At 42.1% G+C, this 19,979-nt stretch overlaps 1 protein-coding gene across 8 annotated transcripts in view; it reads right to left on the reverse strand.

Annotated features, from left to right (window-relative positions):
• The window catches only part of LOC126392917 (A-kinase anchor protein 13-like), a 140,974-nt gene that overhangs the window by 85,760 nt on the left and 35,235 nt on the right, over window positions 1-19,979 (reverse strand). For all 8 annotated transcript variants that reach the window (XM_050048690.1, XM_050048663.1, XM_050048727.1 and 5 more), the window contains exons 4-9: window positions 18,135-18,298; window positions 17,436-17,607; window positions 9,265-9,448; window positions 6,947-7,130; window positions 4,514-6,683; window positions 2,296-2,381 (exon numbers count right to left, since the gene is read on the reverse strand). In XM_050048690.1, the coding sequence (XP_049904647.1) occupies window positions 2,296-2,381; window positions 4,514-6,683; window positions 6,947-7,130; window positions 9,265-9,448; window positions 17,436-17,607; window positions 18,135-18,298 (2,960 nt within the window). The remainder of the gene's footprint in view (window positions 1-2,295; window positions 2,382-4,513; window positions 6,684-6,946; window positions 7,131-9,264; window positions 9,449-17,435; window positions 17,608-18,134; window positions 18,299-19,979) is intronic.

Here is a 19,979-nt window from a genome sequence, read left to right on the forward strand (position 1 = left end):
GAACCGTAGTAAACTTCCCTCCATCTTACCAGCAGATCAGACCAGATCTCCCTGCTCATCTAGCAGCTCAGCAAAGGATTTTCGCTGGCTCTGGAGCTGTTGCTCTAACTACAGATTGTATTTCCGCCTTAGGACACAAAGGATATCAAAGCTGATTTCACGCCTACAATGCCTTCAGAAACATCATTTGGTGCACTGTTTGGCTGTAATATGAGATTGTTTGTTATCAGCTGGCCACCATACTGTTTTCAGATGCACTGTTTCATCCACCAGCTCATGGGTATGGTGCGGCAGAGTGCATTCTGGTAGTTGTAGGCTTTCTACCTCCTGAACAAAAGCGAATCCCACAGTCCTTTTTTTCAAAAGTATTTGTGTCTTCTACTCCACAGACTGTCCAGTTTTTTGAAAGGACCATCTTTCCGGCAGTGAAATATCTCACGTGTTGCTAACTACAAGTACCTTTATTTCAATATGAAATGCAGAAGATATCACACATGCTGAACTAACCAGCTCTAAATTAGCTACTGTCTAAATAGCTCACATCTTGTCAAAACATTGACACACACGTTGTGATTTTAATTACTTCATTAACCTTTCCTCTCCTTCCGTGCAGCTAGTTGTTATAACTGTAATTCAGATTCTATTATACAGTTAGTATTATTCTCTGTTGTTGTCTGTTTCAGAATCCTCTACATATATATACTTTTATATTGCACATTTAAAAAACTTCTTAGGCTTCTTTTATTTCACTTAATAAATGATTTCACATGTTCACAATATATTACAATATGTAAGCATGACAAACAGTAAACCATGATGGTTGATGATTGTTCTAAAGATAATTATTCTTATAAATATGTTTTATACACTGTGCATCTAAGTATACTACTATTCAAACAGTGTAAATTAAAATGATAAAGACCAGTTTGGAGGATGAATCTCCAGTAAGTGAACAGGCCGTTCTTCACCCCAACTCCTTCTACAGTTTGTCCAACACCAGCAATACTCAAAATTGCCTGTTCATCATAGAAATTACAGGAGATTTCAACAGGATCAAATGGCAGGTCATTAAATTTTCTCTCTGGTCAAGAGAAAAAAAACTCCAATGACGCCATTGAGGCTACATCGCCCTCTGCTGGCAGCCCCAGCGTCCTGCAGACTGTGTGTATATCTTCCTGCAGTCAAACATCTGGCATTCAAAACAAGCCACTGACCCAAACCGCAACCCAGGAATAAGCAGAGCCACTCCAGTCTATGGCTGCTGAGGAATCTGTCAGTCAGCAACATTTCAGAGTAAAGCCTTGTCTACTGAAGATCGCATCCATGTGCTCAGTGGGTGAGCGCAGACGGTAAATGAACTGCATAACATGACTCCCACAGGATGAGGTAGGGAGATCCTGTTGGGTTTTTACAGCGAAGCAAATGTAGAGGTCATACTTAAGGACACTTCAACTGGTAATATATTTATTGTTGAATGACGGCACTAACCAAAAAATACAAAAAAACAGACTCCAAGTCTCAGGTTTTTACTCAGGAGGGAAAAATGTTCCAGACAGCTTTATTCCTCAACTCTCTGCAAATCACTAGTTGGCACATCAAGAAGCTCTTGGGCAAGTTCTGCCTTTCCTTCTCCCCCTAAAATTGCTGGCGTACTTTTGGAGATATTTTGCAGTTCCTGGCAATTCCTGCCAAATAGTTTTAAAAAATCAATTTTTAATAAAATATGAAATCCTACTGTTGAAGCAGCAGGAAAATGACCTGCATGTACATTTAACAAAATGATGTATATATGTTTCTTTTCATACTTGTTTCTCATTAAATTCCTTGGATGAAAAGTGCAAGTGCCATGTTAACAGGATGCAGCATTCTTGAATTGTTGACAATGGCAATCAGTCACACCCCCAGTATTTGGGCACTGGGTTAAGCTCATGTTTAACCTCAGAGTTTTATGTTCAGAATAATCCTTGCCAGTCTTGACAGCCTCTCTAGCATCTGTACGTCCTACTGATACCATTGCAATGCAGGAATTAGGGATGTTATTAATTATCCCTGTGTTTGACGAGTTAAAATATCTGCCTTGACAAAGATTGATTCTACTTTAGCTTCCCTTCTCATTTACCCCTGATCATGTATTAACTAAGGAACAGGGCTCGGTTGCCTGTTTGTTCACAACATCTTCGTGCCAAAGGTTGCTCAGGGTGTTTCAAAGAGCTTGGCAAACAATGACTCATCTTAGACTCATGTTAATCAAACCTACAACAAAGCAGAGCTTGATATCAGACAGTAAAGACTTACCATGGAAAAGTCTGTTTCCTCTGAGGGGCCATTTTCATCCTCCCCTGCACCAATTATAGTGTCTTCAGACATGATAACTTCCACCTCTGGAGAAATGCACACAACACAGAGCAATCAGTCCAATGGCAAATCCTCCAAATAAAGGAATCAATAACAAGAGTTTAGAGTGAAGGGAACAGAGACTTGTCTAAGCTCAGTGCAGAAACACTGAGGAGTTTGACTGAGTACAAATAATGATGCAGCATTGTGTAGCTATAGTTTTTATGTGCTCTTAAAACACAATATTTCCCATATGGAAAATATCCATTTGAATGTAAATGAATTAATCACGTTTTGATTATAATACCAGAAACCAAACAGTCCACTGATAGTAATGTGTAATTATCTATGATGGATTAAAGGCATTTATCCTGGAAGGCTTGTGTAAGCGAACAGGACTTGACAAATGCTAGAGGGAGTGGAAAAACTTTTAGAAATGACTCTCCATAAAAAAGGAGGAGGAACAACTTTTTACTGTCTTGTGTTTTTAAGGGGACAGTTCACCCCAAGTCAGAAACACATATTTTTCCTCTTACCAATGGTGCTATTCATCAGTTTGGATTGTTTTGGTGTGAGCTGCAGAGTGTTGTAGACATCAGCTGTATAGATGTCTGCCTTCTCTTCAATATAATGGAACTAGATGGCACTTGGCTTGTGGTGCTCAAAGACCCCAAAACATACATTTGAAAAACTCAACAGCAAAGTCTCTTTCCAGAAATTATGACCCAGATACTTAAGATAATCCACAGACCTTGTTGTGAGTAGTTTCATGTAGGAACTATTTCCTTTCTACTGAACTACACCCACCAACTACATCACCAAGCAGAAGAAAGGGTGCATCTGCTGCTAGCTCACCTAGCACCACTAAGCTGGCTAATGCTACAGGAGGACACCATTAATGCTTAAATTTCATGCTATCACAAGCACGAGCCTCTCGTCCATGAGTAGATGCACACTTCCTTCTGCTCAGTGATACAGTTGGCGGGTGTTGGAAGAAAATAGCTCCTACATAAACCTGCTCACAGCAAAGTCTGTGGATTATCTTGAGTAACCCCAGCAGTTGACCACCAGTTTCATCTAGTTTCATTATGTTGGAGAGAAGGCAGACATCTCTACAGCCAATATCTTCAACACCCGGCAACTCACACCAAAACAACCTAGCTTGATAGGAACTGTCCCTTTAAGCATCCGCCAGAATCCAGATTGAATATTCAGTACGTCTTTATTTCCAAACCATGAAACAACAGAAAGCTTGTCTCTGATCGTCTGTGATGTTACCTGACGCTCAGCTACTGTCAGGCTGTAAATATATCCCCTCCTTCATAATGACACCCCAGTCTCTGTGTGACGCACAGCGCCAACCTTGCCCTTGACCTCTCTTTATTGGACTTGGGTCCAATACAATTTTTCCTGATGAGTGAAAATTGCAGACAGAGGAGTACTGGAAGTTCACTTAGAGAAGAGAGAGACTCCGCTGGCCTCACTTCCTGCTCCACACTCACATCAGCTGGCTTGTTTATGTTTGTTTTAGAGAAGCCAGCCTTCTAGCTGTGCGTCTGAGCCTCGGTCACATGCGCTGGTAATGTGACTGTGTTTGCTGGCATACACTATGCTGTAGCCAGACTGTGCCTGTGTGCAGGAGACAAAGACTAACGGAGAACATATGAATATAAAGGGAAGTGTTGACAGACTACGTGGCCCAAAGTATCAAAGATATAAACCGGCTCATTATTTCCTGTTACGTAACATGTCGCAATGTATCCCAGTGTCCCTGCATGAACTAATGTGGCAATATTACTGTGCGGATGTCACATTTCAGAGAAAGTGTTTTATTTTTTATTAAAAAATAAAATCCTGAAGATTTACTAAAAGCTGAATCCTCATTAGAAAGACAATTAGCACCAAAATAGCAGAAAGCCTAAGCAAAGCATGTCTTAACAAAAGCAATAAATCACAACGGGATGTCACACAAAAACCTCTGTAAGCACTATTATGGTGAGCTACATTGCATTTAGCTCTGTGGAGCTATTGCCATTAATCACCACAGGAGGACTGAATCTGATTTAGCATATTTGTTTAGCAATAAGACTTTGACAAACATATTGTCCTGTGATGTATGTGAGTATGTAGAACTAGAATAATCCTGAACTGGGACTGAAATAAATCAGCTTTTACCCACCTTGAGTTGCGCTGTCAGGGCATTGTGGTGCTCCATCCACTGCGTCAAGAGTCTCTGGATTTTCCGTCACCTCATCCTCAACATGAGCTCCACAGGATGCTTCATTGTTTGGAGAAGGTGGATCTACTTCCAAAACACTGACATCTACACTATCCGGAAGAGGAGTGATACCCTGTGACGAAGATGCATCAATCTGATTCTCTGAGAGCCTTAATCCCTCATCAGGTGACCTCTCATCTGCTGTCATCTCTGAATTCTCCTCTTTGGGTTGCTGTGGCATCAACTGCACATCTTCATTGTTTTCAGCTGAAGCCACTACAGATTTATCACCGGCCTCCGCTGACTGATGGTCTCCTTCAACCGGGCCAATCGCATCACTTTCCTCCGCAGCAGATGGACTGGGTTCACATAAAGCCCCGCTGGTGACCTCTGATTGTGAATGCTCAATCCCTGCATTCAGTTCAGAGCTGCTGACCTCTCCAGTTTCACCTTCATCGACCTCCGTCATTAGAGCGTCCCCGCTTTCTGACAACGACACATCCTCTTTGGAAAGCTCTGCGGTGAGGTTCTCTACTGTCCCCTCAGGATTCAAAGCCTCTATTGTTTGGAGGCTGGGTGACAGTTGTGATTCAGGCTCGGTGCCAGTCTGGCTGCGGTCTGTTTCTGTTGGTGCACTGTCAGTGCCCGGCTCCAAGGGGAGCCCTGCGTCCACGGTTAGTGCATGTTCATTGCTCTCACTAGATTTTGAATCGTTTGGTTCCTTCTCTGCTGTTGAGGACAGTTCTGCTATCTTGTTCTGAAGTAAATTCTGATCCTCCGTACTAACCTTGTCCTGAGTGGGGTGGAAAATTTCTGTTGTGGAGCTTCCGACCGATTGGAAACTGACGTCATCATCACTGGAGAGGCCATGGGTTGTCCCTGACTCTTCATCAGCATATCTATTGCTGGAGCTTGGCATCATTTCAGGTGATGGATCTGTTTGTAATTCTTCCTTGAAGTTACCCTCAGTCCGAGAATCAGCTGTATCGTCCGGTTCATCCGTTGGCAAACTGGTACTTTCAATGCTGTTTCCAGAAGGTTCAGCTGCGTCTTCACCGTCTAGCTCTTTACTACTCACTGTTCCAGTACTATTCCCAGAATGACAACCAGTTTCTGGAGCCAAGCCCCTTTGCTGATCTGTAGCGTAATCCCGACCAGCTGTTTCCTGGTTTTGTTCCAGGCTGTTTATGTCTGGTGGAGGTTCCCCCTCGTGGAGGCCTTCTATCAAGAGACGTGGAACAGCAGATTCAGGCTCCTTGATTACATCACCGCCGTCTATCAGCAATGGGCTTGGGAGGTCCCCTGGTGTTAATATGGGGTCTGTTAACCCTTCACTCTCTGCCTTCTCCTCATCTAAAGAGAGTCCTTCACAGTGCTCTTGGCTAAGTTTCTCCTCAGTCTCTTCTTCCTGACAGCACTCCTTTGTTTCTGAATCAGAGGTGTCAGATACCTCTGATCCCTCTGACGACGGGGACTGGCCCATATCCGAAGCTTTTGTGTCTCCACTAGTTATAAAATCTGTGGACTCTGTCTCCTCCTCCTCCTTCCTTGTAGCTGTGTTGTCCTGTGCTTCCTGCTCTGATATGTCCTTTCCCTCCGTGGCCTCCTGTCCTTCCCAGATCACAGCCTCTTCTCTATCAGTTTCCTCTGCCTGTTTATCACAGCCTTCTGGTGGAAGGATTCCCACAGTGAGGCTCTCTCCTTCTACCCCACTCTGTGCTCCTTCACTCCTGTCACGCAAACTCAAACTCTGGGTGGGAACAACAGGCTGCTCCCCACCCTCCTGCTCTGCTTGGCAGCAATCTCTCCCACTGCTTGAGCTGAGACACACCCAGTCAGCTGGGGGGCCGAGGCCATGCTCCTGGGGGTGTATTTCTGACGCTGGAGTACTCACAGACAAACGCCAGTCTCTCTCTGCATTCCCAGTCTCACCATGTCCACAATCAACACCACTGTGGCTTTCCACTGAGCAGTTTTCTCCCCAGCTCCCTCCTGTTGCTGTATCCAGGCACTCTGGTGCTGTAGCAGGCAGCTGTAGTCGCTCCAGACAGGTTATCTCTGTTTCTATACCATCACAACATTCAGCAGCTGTGTGCAGAGAATCAAACTGCAGCTCCAGTACAGAAACTCCCTGCAGAATATAGAAGAGGAGGAGGATAAACGTTAGCTTTTCCCTCAGAGAAACCAACTGAGCTGCTCTCTAGTTCTTATCAATCACCAACTCTGTGATTGCATAAGGTGTTCCGCCGGTTATACAAACTAAGCTTGAAGGTTAAAAAAATGAGGGCAGTGAAAAGACAAACAATCCAACAATGTTCAGCAGCAGCAGAGCTCCTGGATGAAGCCAACGTGAGTAGAGATAGTGTGTTAAAAGGGCAGGGTGCTGTGACTCACCTTGGCATGGAGATGGCATATCAAGTGCAGCAGCTGCTCCACGCTCCTCTGAAGGCTCGGAGGGTCGTGGCCGGAGTGGTTGCTCAGCGTCAGAGTGTGTGTGTTCAGCCTGGGGAGGTGACAAACTACCTGGGCGTCCGTAGACACCAGCTGAAGAGTCTCAGTCCCTTTGTCCGTCTCAGCCCTGCCGTGAAATAAACACTTAGATCATCCCGAACGGCCTGCAGCGTGATTGGCTAACACAGCACAAAACTGCTTCAAGAGAAGTTTTTAACAGTGATGTCAGCCGATCCACACTCCCCCCCCCTTTCTTTTAATAATCCACGTGCACTGCTATTTTTTTTTTCTCCAGAGTGGGAAAGTCCATCGGTCAAATGCTGTGGTTGTTTTGTATCTATTCTAGCAGTTTAGCAGGTAATCAAGCAACCTATAGAGAAGCTGTTGAGTGCTAAATAGCTGGTACATGTTAAAAATTTCCAGACGCTGTGGCGGGTCAACCAAAAATGTTACTTTCCTTCCCTGTAGTAAAATACACCCTGCCATACACCATTTGAAGACCACTCCTACTTGATAAGCTTTCCCAGAAAACTTCACTCCCCCTTCTGCATGTGCTCCAAGCGCTGAAGGTAAAAGTATGTGCAGTGTTTTTGTTCATAAAGATAAGTGCTGTAAAGAGGAGACACCTCCCAGTCAGTCAGATCTGTTTGCGTAATCCTGGGCGGACTGCCTTAGCTGCGAGGCCCGCCAGCTGAGGTCACCAGCCAGGCTGCTAGTGACTTCACTTTTCATGAGGGAAATGTAATTACCAGCACATAAAGAGAGAGCTGTAAGTTGTAAAGCAACTTCAGTGCACGCTTGGCAATGAGCGGGCTCACTAAGTGGTAGTTGCCTTTCAGCTTGTGGCATCTTCATTTTGAGTTAAGTGAAAACTATTCTGCAGCAGATAAGTAGAGTGCCTAAAAGACATAAAAAAGGGTCCATTTCCACTTTACGCCGTGTCTCAGTCCATTTAGCAAGAAGCAGCTTTTTCCCCCTGCAGTTTAATGTTTCACTAGAAAGGGATGAGAAGAATCTGACCTCACTCGTCACTCAGAGAACGCATTATTAGGGATAATACCTGACAACTGCAAACAAAACACATACATCCTCTTGCTGTTAAGCCCTGTAGAGACAACATTGCAGTGTGTGTGGGTTAAAGTAAAGTTACACATAGTGAGATGTTGTGGTTCTACAACAGGTCAGTAAACACAGGAGTGGTAATCAAGGCTTTTGTGTTGCGGAATAGTTTCCCATCTCTCTGGATTCTCTTGGAACAATACTGGCAGCCCACAACTTTTCAATTTACCCTCAACTATCTGGCTGCAGCTGAATGTGCTAAGCTAGGCTGCAGTGGGCTTTGTGGTGATGCTCTTTGGATACTTCTATTGTTCCGTGAAGACAACAGACAAACAAGGTTGCCCTAAAGGGCCTGGAGGAACCACGCCATCTGCCCTCTGATATATTAACATGAGAGTGTTTGCACAGTGAGGAGGCCAATGTTCACTGAAACTCAGAGCTCGGATCACACTTACAGACTTTTCTTTTCTTTTCTATTTAACTGCTTTTGAATTAAGCTGAAACTGAAAACACCTTACTATTACACAGCGCTTAACTGTCATGAAAGCTGTAGTTGGTAACTTTAATGGAAATAACATTTCGACATATGTGCTGAAACTGTCACTTTGTCCACACAGTAGTACGTGAGACAGATCATCTGTGAAAAAATCATGCTCCTCTGCCTCCTCGTAGTGCCTCTAATGGCATCTGCAAGAATCCAAGAGAACGAAAACAACCAATCAGAGCAGAGGAGCCTCTAAAGCAGCTGTCAGTCATGTCAATCAATGCTCATGAATTGCTGTCAAACTAGGCAGCGCTGATCAGAAATGAATCAAGATTCTGTTACTGCATTGTCAAACCAAACCCCGCCCACTGCACAGGTCACAAACATTCTCATTTTACAACTAAACAGTACACTAAAATATGTTTATAAAAACATCTGAGGTGAGAGCTGGGCGCAGTAAGAGAATCTTGCTTCATATATGATCAGCGCTGCCTATTTTGACAATCTGACCACAGGTCACAAGACGTGATTGACAGCTGCGTTGGAGACTCCTCTGCTCTGATTGGTTGTTTTCACTCACATGGATTCTTGCAAATGCCATTAGAAGCACTACAAGGAGGCAGGTCTCATATAATACTGTGTGGATGTAGTGACAGTTTCAGCAAACATGACAAAAAGTTCTTATAATAAAACTGTACTTTAAGGGCTGAGTACTTACTGTGTGAGGAGCTCGTGGAGGCGTTCGTGTCCTCGCAGGGCTGCGATGGCGGCTGGGGTGTGGCCTTGTCTGTTGGCCAATCGCAGGGCGTCTTTTGCTCCAGACTGCAGCAGCAAGAAGCGCGTAACCCGAAAAAGACCTCGACGTGCTGAGAAATGCAGCAGAGTCTCCTGAGGATTCAGGTCTGAAGAAGACACAGGGGACGAGAGATATGGAAATAAATAAACAAACAAACAAGAGAAAGAAACAGAGAGAGACAGAAAAGTACAGCAGTCCAGACAGCCAATTTGTGGTGCAGTAGCCGGCATACCACCACTTGCTGCAGCTTGGCAACACCACGGCGCCGTCTAATTAAACCAGTACAGGGTCCACAGTGACCCAGTAAAGAACAGACCTTTACACATTTACAGACTGATAAAACTGCAGGTTGTCTCTGTCTCTATTCAACATTAGATCAGCCAGTACTGTCTTTTTTGGATTGAAGCCAACATGCCAATCGACAGTATTTTTAAACTGGTCATTTCTGTGCACGAAATTACAGAATATGTCAATATTTTGTGTTTCCATGACAAAGTACTTGTATTCCAGTCAGTGTGGAAAAGCCTGTGAAGCAGCATCCAATATGGGATAATAAAACTAATAGCAACAACAACAACAACAACAACAATAATGCATGTGACTAAATCAAACCACACCATTTCATTCCGGCAGAGGTGAGCAACACTAAGTGCATCACACTCCCATTTTTAATTTAAGTCCATTATTGGCCCCATATATCAATTGCACTCCTAATAACACCATCAAACACTGAAACCCTCCCCTTTACATATCCACAAAGACAATAATGAAGATTCATGGACACACACACACACACACACACACACACACACACACACACACATATTTCTGCCAAAGCCACAAGAACTCAGAGGCTCCCTTTAGCATTACATCCAGGATAAGCGGCTGTTGGTTATTCCAGAGGGCCATCTCAAATTGAATCTGTGTAATTAAATCCCTCTCTACATTTACTGGAAAATATTATTAGAACATGTCTTGGTCTATATGCCAAACCCTTTTTTGTTAATATTAATATCTTTTACTGCCCGACCACTGGCAAATGTATTGTCAATTTCAAAGGGCATCGTGAGATAAGGAGTAAGCTTGCTTAAAAGGGGAAAGTGAGTCCTGCACTTCAATAAATTGTAATTTCAAAATGAGGAGGAACATATAGTTCATCAGAGAGACATAAAAAGCTTCATAAGTTAAAATTGGTGAGTTAAAACACTGGACAAGTGAATGTGTTGAAAGTGGTGTGGTGTTTGAAATAGTACCCAGATGTCTTGTAATGCAGAGTCAGTACACCGCAAACAGAATGCTCAGGTTTATCAAACCAGCTGGTCTGTGGTTATTTATAACAGCAGAAAGTGCAGGAAGGAGAAAGATAAAACATCTACAGTACTGTTGCTGAGTCCAGATTTCTCTGGACAGAGTGTTTCTTCCCTGTTATGAGAAAGATTGTGTTTTACTCCTGAGCTTTCATTTGTCACTGCCAGAGGATTTTCTTCCTCCAGTGTCCATACACAAAACCGGATATTTATTTGAGCAAACAGGGAAAAAAAAAAATCATGGTTTTTCACTTCGACACAGACAGACAGTTCTATACTGCAACTCCTCTGTGATTTCTTCTGAGCCTTTTTAGCTGTGCCTTGTGCAGATTGCAATAGTAAGATAAAATCAGCCGAACAAAAAACAAAAACACAGCGGCAAACTGCAAAGGCACAGAAAACATATTTTGCTGTCTGTTATCAGCACCACAATGACCATTAGGCAGCATTTACAATGCTGGTTGTGTGTGCTGATGAGAGGTTTCACTCCATTTAACGCAGACCAGTCTGCACCAGCCTGCCCTGATGAATCTCAAGCTAATGGGTCAAATTTAATGCTCCACTTGGCCGAGCTGGGCCGGACTGGAATGTGAGGTGCCAAACACCAGCAGGAAATGCTTTACTGCTGGGTTTGATGGTGGTTTCTCTAAACTGGCTGCCATAACATCCATGACATTCTGGCACTATGGCATCTGGGAGAGTCAACTGGGAGATGTAGTTACAGCTATTTGCTGCAGTACAGAAATTACCAACATGCAGTTTGTTGAGTCACCATGAGCCACCAAAACAGCTTCACTGCTCCGTATCAGAGATCCCAGCTAGCTGGCTGCTAGTTAGCTCCACTAGCTATGCAATGGTCAAATGTTTTCCTTAGGCCTCGATCACAAAGAAAACACTTTGCAGGTTGCAAAACGCAAGGCATTGCACACTGCCTTTTTCTTTTTTTTTTTTAGATTGAATGCCACCAGTTGCTGCACCTTTTTATTGTTGCCAGGCAACCACCCCATTACCTCCATACTTAAACCTTCCCATGTAATCAATCTACCACTTATTTTATTATTATCATTATTTCATTTCACAGTAATTAGTAGCTAGTTCCTAAAATGGACAGGCACAGGGTACTTGCTCTAGCTCTGGTTGAGGGTGACAGTCTGTCAGCAAATTGTTTGTTAGGCACAGAGAAAAAGAGATCTGTGTGGGTTCATGACACTACAAAAGAGGGTGGATCACAGGGAGCACCACCAGTTGGTCCAGAAACTTCATCTCGACTGCGGCTGTTTTCAGGCACATTTTAGGATGACTCGGGGGCAGTCAGCTGTGCGACTGAGCACCACCATTGTCTGCTCCATTGTTTACCAACTGTAAACTTGTTGTCGTCACCACCACAGAAGGCCCGTCTCTCAAATCATCCAATTGGACAATGGAAAAAAGCTGAGATGACGTGGGGTGCTCTTCCACTCTGAGTCTAATTTTTCAAGTTCAGAGCGCTTGAGCAAAAATGCCAGGCACCTAGAGCGCAGGAACGCGAGGTGTGTAGCAACACAAAAACACCAAGCAAAAAGCTTAATTCTCATTAAAAAACAATTACCACAAGGCACCTCCAGCTAAAACACTTTCTCTGTGATCAGGGCCTACTTGTCCAGGCAAATTACGTAACCAAAATAAACTGCTGATTAATTATAAAATTTGCTCATTTCTGCAAAAAATAGCGATTCTAAAAAAAACCCACAAAGCTCTTTCATTTTAATCGAGATATATTGTACATTTTTTATAGTAATTTTTTCATATTCTTTTTATTTTTTTATTTTATTCTATTCTATATTCATATTTCTTGATTTTGTTATACTTGCTTTAAAATTTAATTTCACTTCCTCTTACTATGTTAATGCTACACACCAATACACCACAGCAAATTCCTTGCATGTGAAAACCTACTCGGCAATAAACCAGATTCTGATGCTGATTTTAACAAATCTGGGGCTGCAACAATTATTTTCATTATCTATCAATCTGTCAATTATTTCCCTGAGTCCACAACTAAGTTTTGCTACTTTTGTTCAACCAACAGACAATATTCAGTTTGAAATGAAAATAAATAGGGAAAGCAATAAACCCTGAGTCTGAGTCTGAGAAGCTTTGACCAGCAAATATTTAGAATTGTTAGTGCCGCTAGAGGTAATAATCTGAGATGGCAAAGTCAGACGGTCAGACTTAAATATCTAAAAACAACATCCCATGCATGGCTGTAGTCCATTTAGGATGAGTTGTTATTATCATCTAGGGCCATCATCAGATCAGAGCTTTAATTTATTCAAGACTTTGGTTTATGACTTAATTGATGACATTCCCATCAGCCATATTATACTTTATGTTTTGTGGTGACAAGCAAATGTTAGCATCCTAAGATGGCAAACACTATAAACAGAAATATCAGCATGTTATCTGGTCATTGTGAGCATACTAACATGCTGATATTAGCATTTAGCACAAGGCACTGTTGTGCTTTAGTACAGCCTTGCAGAGCTGCTCACAGCCTCTCAGTCTTATTGATGAATGATTCAAACAATTATTAGACTATCAAAAACCCCAACCACTTCATGAAACACTTCAGGTCTTATATGTCAAAGTTAAAAGCTGGGTGCACTCCATATTGCAAATAATGGGTATAAATAAACTGAGGGAATTTACCATTTGTGTTTGTTGAGACTACAGATCACTATGTCATTTACTGAAATTATACTGACTGGCAAACCATAGGCTACAGATAATCTGACACTTAATGCTGCCAGTAAATTAGCTGGGTGTTGTTCACCATTTTCATTGACACGCACAGTCCTTCCAGGTGAAAGTGATTGTCCCCGAGGACAATAAATGGCTGGCTATGGTGAGATCAGTGACTGCTGCGTGTCCACAGCGTGAAGGATGACTGAGATAAACCACCACCACCTCCACCTATAGTCTGCTGCTATCCATCATCTGACAGATCTGATAAATGGAGAGCAGAGTTGCACTCCTCTTCCCTCCCCGCAGTTCACCGCAGCTGAACGTCTTGTATTGAAGCGGTGACATATTGTGAAGCACAGCCTATTAGAGCACACATCACTCACCGCTGCAGGAAGCCGCCTTCCACATCAACAACATGACAACTGACTTCAATGCAAAGGAGCCTCGGTTTGTCTGTGTGTGTGTGTGTGTGTGTGTGTGTGTGTCCATCTCTAAAAAAGCCATACACTTTTCTCAACAGTAACAAGCAGATCTAATCAGTAGGGAGGTCATTACTGAAAATTTGATTTGATAACTTTTCTTTTCAGGCTCTGAACAAAAAATGATTAAAACATTTTTAAGAATGTGTGGGCTTTCAGTTCTTCACTATACATTTACTGAATCTTCATTTTTGTCAGAAGCCTTGCTGGTTCTGCTGGTTCGATCTAATATCCAAGTCCAAGTTAAACTATAAGCTATTATCTTAACAATAGCCCGAGGCAGAGGCAGCGCTCTAACTACTCCCAAAAGTCTTGTTTATGCTGCTTCACAGAGAGCAATTACCTCGCCGAGTTTATCATCCACATCAGCTCGTTTGGCTTCCTTTAACTGATTAAAGTCATCAGAGTCAATGGCTGGAGAAAATTGCCACTTTAATTTTAATAAAAATGTATGTTTGTTTGCACTGACATAGTTATTTCTCACAGCCCTAACTACTGTCTGGCCGGACTGCAGCACAGAGATACGCCGCTCTGTTTGATCACACTAATACCAGAGTCAGATGAAAGTCCATATGGAGACATGTTTTCATGTCAGTCTGTTAATATGAGCTACCAGCTAATGCCACAGTGACACCAGCCTTCTATGTGTGACTGCAGAGAGATGTTTATGGCCGCCATTATTTCCACTGAGTGTCAAGCAGTGCTTAATAAAAGATTACAGGAATATCTATCATTCAGTCATTTATCGGGAAAAATACTGAGATATGCTGGTTACAGCTTTAAAAATACTAGGATTTACTTACATGTCCCTGGTGCCTGAAAAGTTTATTTTTTGGCTACTGCTAACACTAAAGCTTTGATTTATATTTCTGCATTGGATTTTATCCGTTAATATCAACACTGCAACAACAAATGGATATTTCATACGAGATCCAGCCGTATTGTTTTTTAATTACATTCCCTAGTAACTGTGTTTATATTCTTTTATTCACAATGCAGTGACTGTGGGTTCTGCATTTACTTTTACAACCAGACTTACAGTGCATACAGGTATGTTCTTATTACTGATTAGGTGACTACTGCAGTGCAATCCCAGTAATCAGTTAATCAAATACACAATTGGTCACTAAAATATTGTGGAAAATAAGCACAGCTGAAGCCTTTATGTCAGAAATGCACACCTGCCTTAGGTGTGTTAACACACATTAGACATGAGTCTAGCTTCAGTTTATGTTTCCTGTGTTTTGGAAGATTCTGGTTGTTTGAATAAGAAAGAATTGATCCGATAATTCTTTTACTACAGTGGGAAAGTCTATTGTTTGCAGAAGTATACCAGCTGCCATTACTGTGATGGCACCTCACTTGTAAACCTGCACATGAACACTGTAATGTGTGTAAAGAAGATTTTATTTTTAAGCGCCTTTGCTTAGAAATCTGTCCAGGAGATGCAAGAGAACTGGTTTAATGTTGAAAATCCGGATCTGTTGCCAAAATAAAATGCTGGCATTGTACATTTCTGCAAACCCAGAATCAGAATCAGAATAAGAAAAGGATTTACTGCAAACTAGGTTTTCACTCACAAGTAATTTGCTTTGGTTTTTTTGGTGCACATAAGAAAATACCATAAACATATTAAGACAAATAAAAATATGAATGAAATACTTCTTTTAAAAAAGGATTCTACAGCATAGCAAATATGTACAATAAAGCTGTTTATAGTTGTACCAGTATAGGGTGTACAGTTTGTGCAGAAGGTGCAAAAAATATTAGTCAGGCAATGTGCAAAAGTTCCCCGTGGCAGTGCACTGTGTAAAGATAATAGTCAAGGATGTGTGTTCATGTAATGCATACAGACAGTGAATATGGTCTGTGGGCGAGTGAAGTCCATGTCAGTGGGGGTCCTGGACCTTATTGATTGGGCCGAATACAATTGATATTAAACTGATTTTGTGGCGTGAGGTTTTGGTCCTGATGGACCACAGCCTGCTGTCAGAGGGAGTCTAAAAAAGAGTTTTTCACCAGGGTGGGAGGTGTCGGCCATGATCTTTCCTGCCCACCTCAAGGTCCTGGAGGGATGGCAGACTGCAGCCAATCACCATCTCGGCAGAGCAAATTATACCATAGAAACCACATATTATGTTACTTTTTCACATTTCATATATGACTTCCAATAACATGTGTATGAGCTAAGATTCTCATCAGGAGGAGGGAGGGATGGTGGATGGTGTGACACACAGGTGAGACGGCGACCAAGCAGCACACAGTAGCAGACCACTGTTCGTGACCAAGAAACGAAGGTGCTTTATAATGAGAGTTCAGGAGCTCTCCAGATGTTTTTAAGGCAAACAAAAGGGGCATTTTAAACTAAAACATGATGTTTTCCTAACCTTAACCAAGTGCCTTTTGTGCCTAAACCTTACCACACCTTTTTCACTGTCTGTATCTGCTACATATGAAATTTACAAATGTAACATCCATGGTTTGCAGAAATGTACAATGCCAACATTTTTTCTGACGATCCGGCTGCAAAATAAAGTCACCAAATCTTAAATTGAGGGTATAATCTGGAAAATTTTAAATTCTCAATGAAATTTAGTCCAATTATAACAGACCGCTTGACGTCTTTTCTGGGCTTTTCTGTTATCAGCTGCTTTAGTCAACAAACTGTGACTTTAAAAAAAAAAGGTAAAGTCAAGGCCACAAGCCTCTGCTCCATGAAATCTATTTTACTCACATAAATCTCCATTACATCCTCATGTTCCCATTGCATTCCAAGCAGTTTGCTGACAAAGGACGAACCAGGAACCACTAAAAACCGAGCAATCTGCACACTGAGGGCCAACGGTGAGCACCTACCCAGCATATCTCTTGCTAGCTTGGTGCTATTTCAGCTGACAGAGATTGCACTTTTACATCAGCTGCTGCATTTCTTCTGCTTACAATGAAAAAAGTGTAGAGTTTGAACATATAAATCATAACCTAGCAAGTAACTCCTGCTGGGTTCAACTAGCTGACACACTCCACACAGCACTGAACTGTGGAGGTCGGACAGAAGCGGTAACTTAATGTCAGTGTAAAATGTGTTCAGTTCCACTCTGCTACTGCACACACTGCATCACATAAATCAGCTGCCAGATTAGTCTATAAAGGTAGAGTTAAACAGGAGTCATGTCTACTAATTAGCAGTAGGACACACACACGCACACTGCCAAGAACACACACACACACACACACACACAAAACATGGAAACCGTTAACTGAATGTTGTGTGTCAATATGCACTCTTCTGCACTGATCTGTAATAAAGTCTCATTTCCCTCATAGGCCAAGAAGCATAACATGCTGTCGAGATTAATCTGTCTTCCCAGTTTCATTGACATCAGGTCAACACTGTGACATGTCTTGCATGTGACATGTAGACAAACACACAAACAGAGGTGCCATTTGTGTAATTATGTGCTGTACAGCTATAATTTTCCAGGATCTTTCTGCATCAGCTCAGAAACATTCTGTCTGACTCTTGGACATTTTATTGTGTGAAGAAATTGCACGCCACAGACAGCCGACTGCCCTCCAGTCTCACCAGTGCTGTTGGTTAGTTTGTTTCCCAGTAAGCTCCATCCCGGAGGCAGCGCGAGGTGGTGTAGGGCCAGCGCCAGGCTCTCATCCAGACGTTCACACTCCTGCAGGGGAATCTGACACTCATCCAGCAGCAGCGCCCCATCGAGGCCGTCAGCTCGGCCCGCCGTGCTCACCTGTGCGGAGGGTGATTACAAAGACGAGTCAAGTTTTACACAGGTGGAGCTGCAGTCTATTGAAAGCACTCACTTAAAGACGTTCAGCCTAAGAGTATTAACAACATGCCTAAAATGTAAGATGCAAATGCAGGAAGACACATCCACATGCATCTATGAGCACTAAGCTCGATTTGGGGCTGACAAAAACAAATCGTATTCAGATTAAAAAAAGGGAAGTTTGAGTGCCTAAGACAGCTACATTATCTTGTTCTCCTCCTTGGCAAAGCAAAATTTATATTAAACGTCTATGTGATGATAAATTGTGCTGAAAAGAATTCATTAATTGAATACCGAGGACTGTGAGACATCAAGCCTTGTCAAGGGAAGAAACAATAACATGGCAATCTTTTGTCTTACTGTCACATTGCCCACATTGCTGTATCACTTGTCACCAATGGTAACCACTTCTCTCCTGTTCTGTGACAAGCCTCAGTCTGTGTGGTTATTTCATTGCTCACTTGGAAAAGACTGGTCTTGTTGCTCACCAGGAACTGGGCCATGTCAAAAGCCAAATCTTGGACAAAGCTGAATCGATGCTCGGCCAATTGAGCCACGTGACCCAGACAGGGCTTTGGGTCCTCGGGGGCCTTGGGGACACCTCGGCTGACTGAACACAAGGTGACCAACACCACCTCACAACAGTCATGCGCTACAAGACAACAGAAGGAGAGACATAGAAGATAATGGTGAGAGGACAGAAGAAAGGAGAGGGCAGAGAATAACTGTAAAACACTGTAGATTTAAAACTGGTTTCACAATACAAACACAAATGAGCTCATATTTTACATTATGAATCTGTCATTGTAAATGACTGAATCCCATATATGTTTTAATTTGCCTTTTATAAGGTTGGATGTGTTTTGGGTGTCAATTTGTGATGTAACTGTGTTGAGTCTATGAGCATTAACTGCTGTTGGCTACATGCGGCTACCAAAGAGTCATAGCAACAACACAGTGGGTCATAGAAAGTATAACAAGAAGAATGGAAAAAACAACAGTAAATAAAACAACTGCGATATTAAGTAGTAGTAGACACTGTTGGCGTGTTGGCAGGGCGGAATGGATTGATGATGTAATGATCAATTAATTAACAGCTAATAAGTAAGACAGCAGAACACTGAGACTTTTGCAGATGTTCTTTGATGAAAGTTATTTTGAAAAGTGGATGTAGTCACATGTATCAAGGGCCATTTCAAAGCATTTACCACAAAGGTCAGAATAGGTGTGCACTCCAACTGCAGCAGTTAACTTGACTACAGAGATGCGAGTGATGGCTGGCTTGACCACAGTCTTTTACTTGGTCAGCTCCTGTGCTTCTTGGGTGGTCCAGAGATAGCATCTCATGTTTCTGTGTTTCACTGGTCATCAGTTTGCTAGTGTTCCTTTCTTTCTAACAACTTAAATAAAATGCATCTTGCCTCAGCTTTGAATGCTACAACTGAAGTGAATAATGTGCGAACTTTGAAAGATAAACATCAATAAAAAAGATAAACAACATTTCCACAAGAAATAACACCTCAACATTCAGAAACGTAAAGTTTACTAGTTCAGTGGTGTTTATTATGTCTTTAGTTAGACAATGTCTTTAGTCTGATAATGACTTTAGTTGTTCTTTTATCTCAGACATGTTGGGATGTTACATACCTTGACATGTTTCGGCGGAAACTTCTGCCTTCCTCAGAAGTGTCACATGGTGGTGGTTGTACTGATCTGAAGCTGATAAAGACGCGTCACAACCACCATCAAGTGACACTTCTGAGGAAGGCAGAAGTTTCCGCCGAAACATGTCAAGGTATGTAACATCCTAACATGTCTGAGATACAATAACAACTTAAGTCATTATCGTAATATTTACTATACATGATTTCAACAATAAATTTCAAGATTGTTTCTTAATATCTACTTTACATATTGATTTACTGGCCTATAAAGAACCAGTGAATAAAAGTAATAATTTCTCGGTGGTCAGGTGAGGCAGGCTGACCCCTCAATATTATGGTTTAGAAAACACAAGGAAGATGGGGGAGCTCATAGTTCACTCCTAAAAGTGTCATTAATTGGTTCATTTATTTAATTTAATTGTATGGTTAAGTTGTAAGGGTGGGGGGGGATCGATACAGCGTAGTATCGCGATATTTTGTGTGGCGATACTGTATCGATACTCGGACGCCAAGAATTAATCTTTAATTATATATATTATTTTTGCAAATACACATTTTAATACAACTTTTGGTACTAGAATAAGAAAATTAATTGTTTTTTTCTGTCCACTACATGGTGCGGGGTTTTTTCCCTGGTGAGGAAGCAGAGGTCTCAGTCAGCGGCATTTG

The sequence above is a fragment of the Epinephelus moara genome, chromosome 1 (assembly GCF_006386435.1).
Source record: "Epinephelus moara isolate mb chromosome 1, YSFRI_EMoa_1.0, whole genome shotgun sequence".
NCBI lineage: Eukaryota > Metazoa > Chordata > Actinopteri > Perciformes > Serranidae > Epinephelus > Epinephelus moara.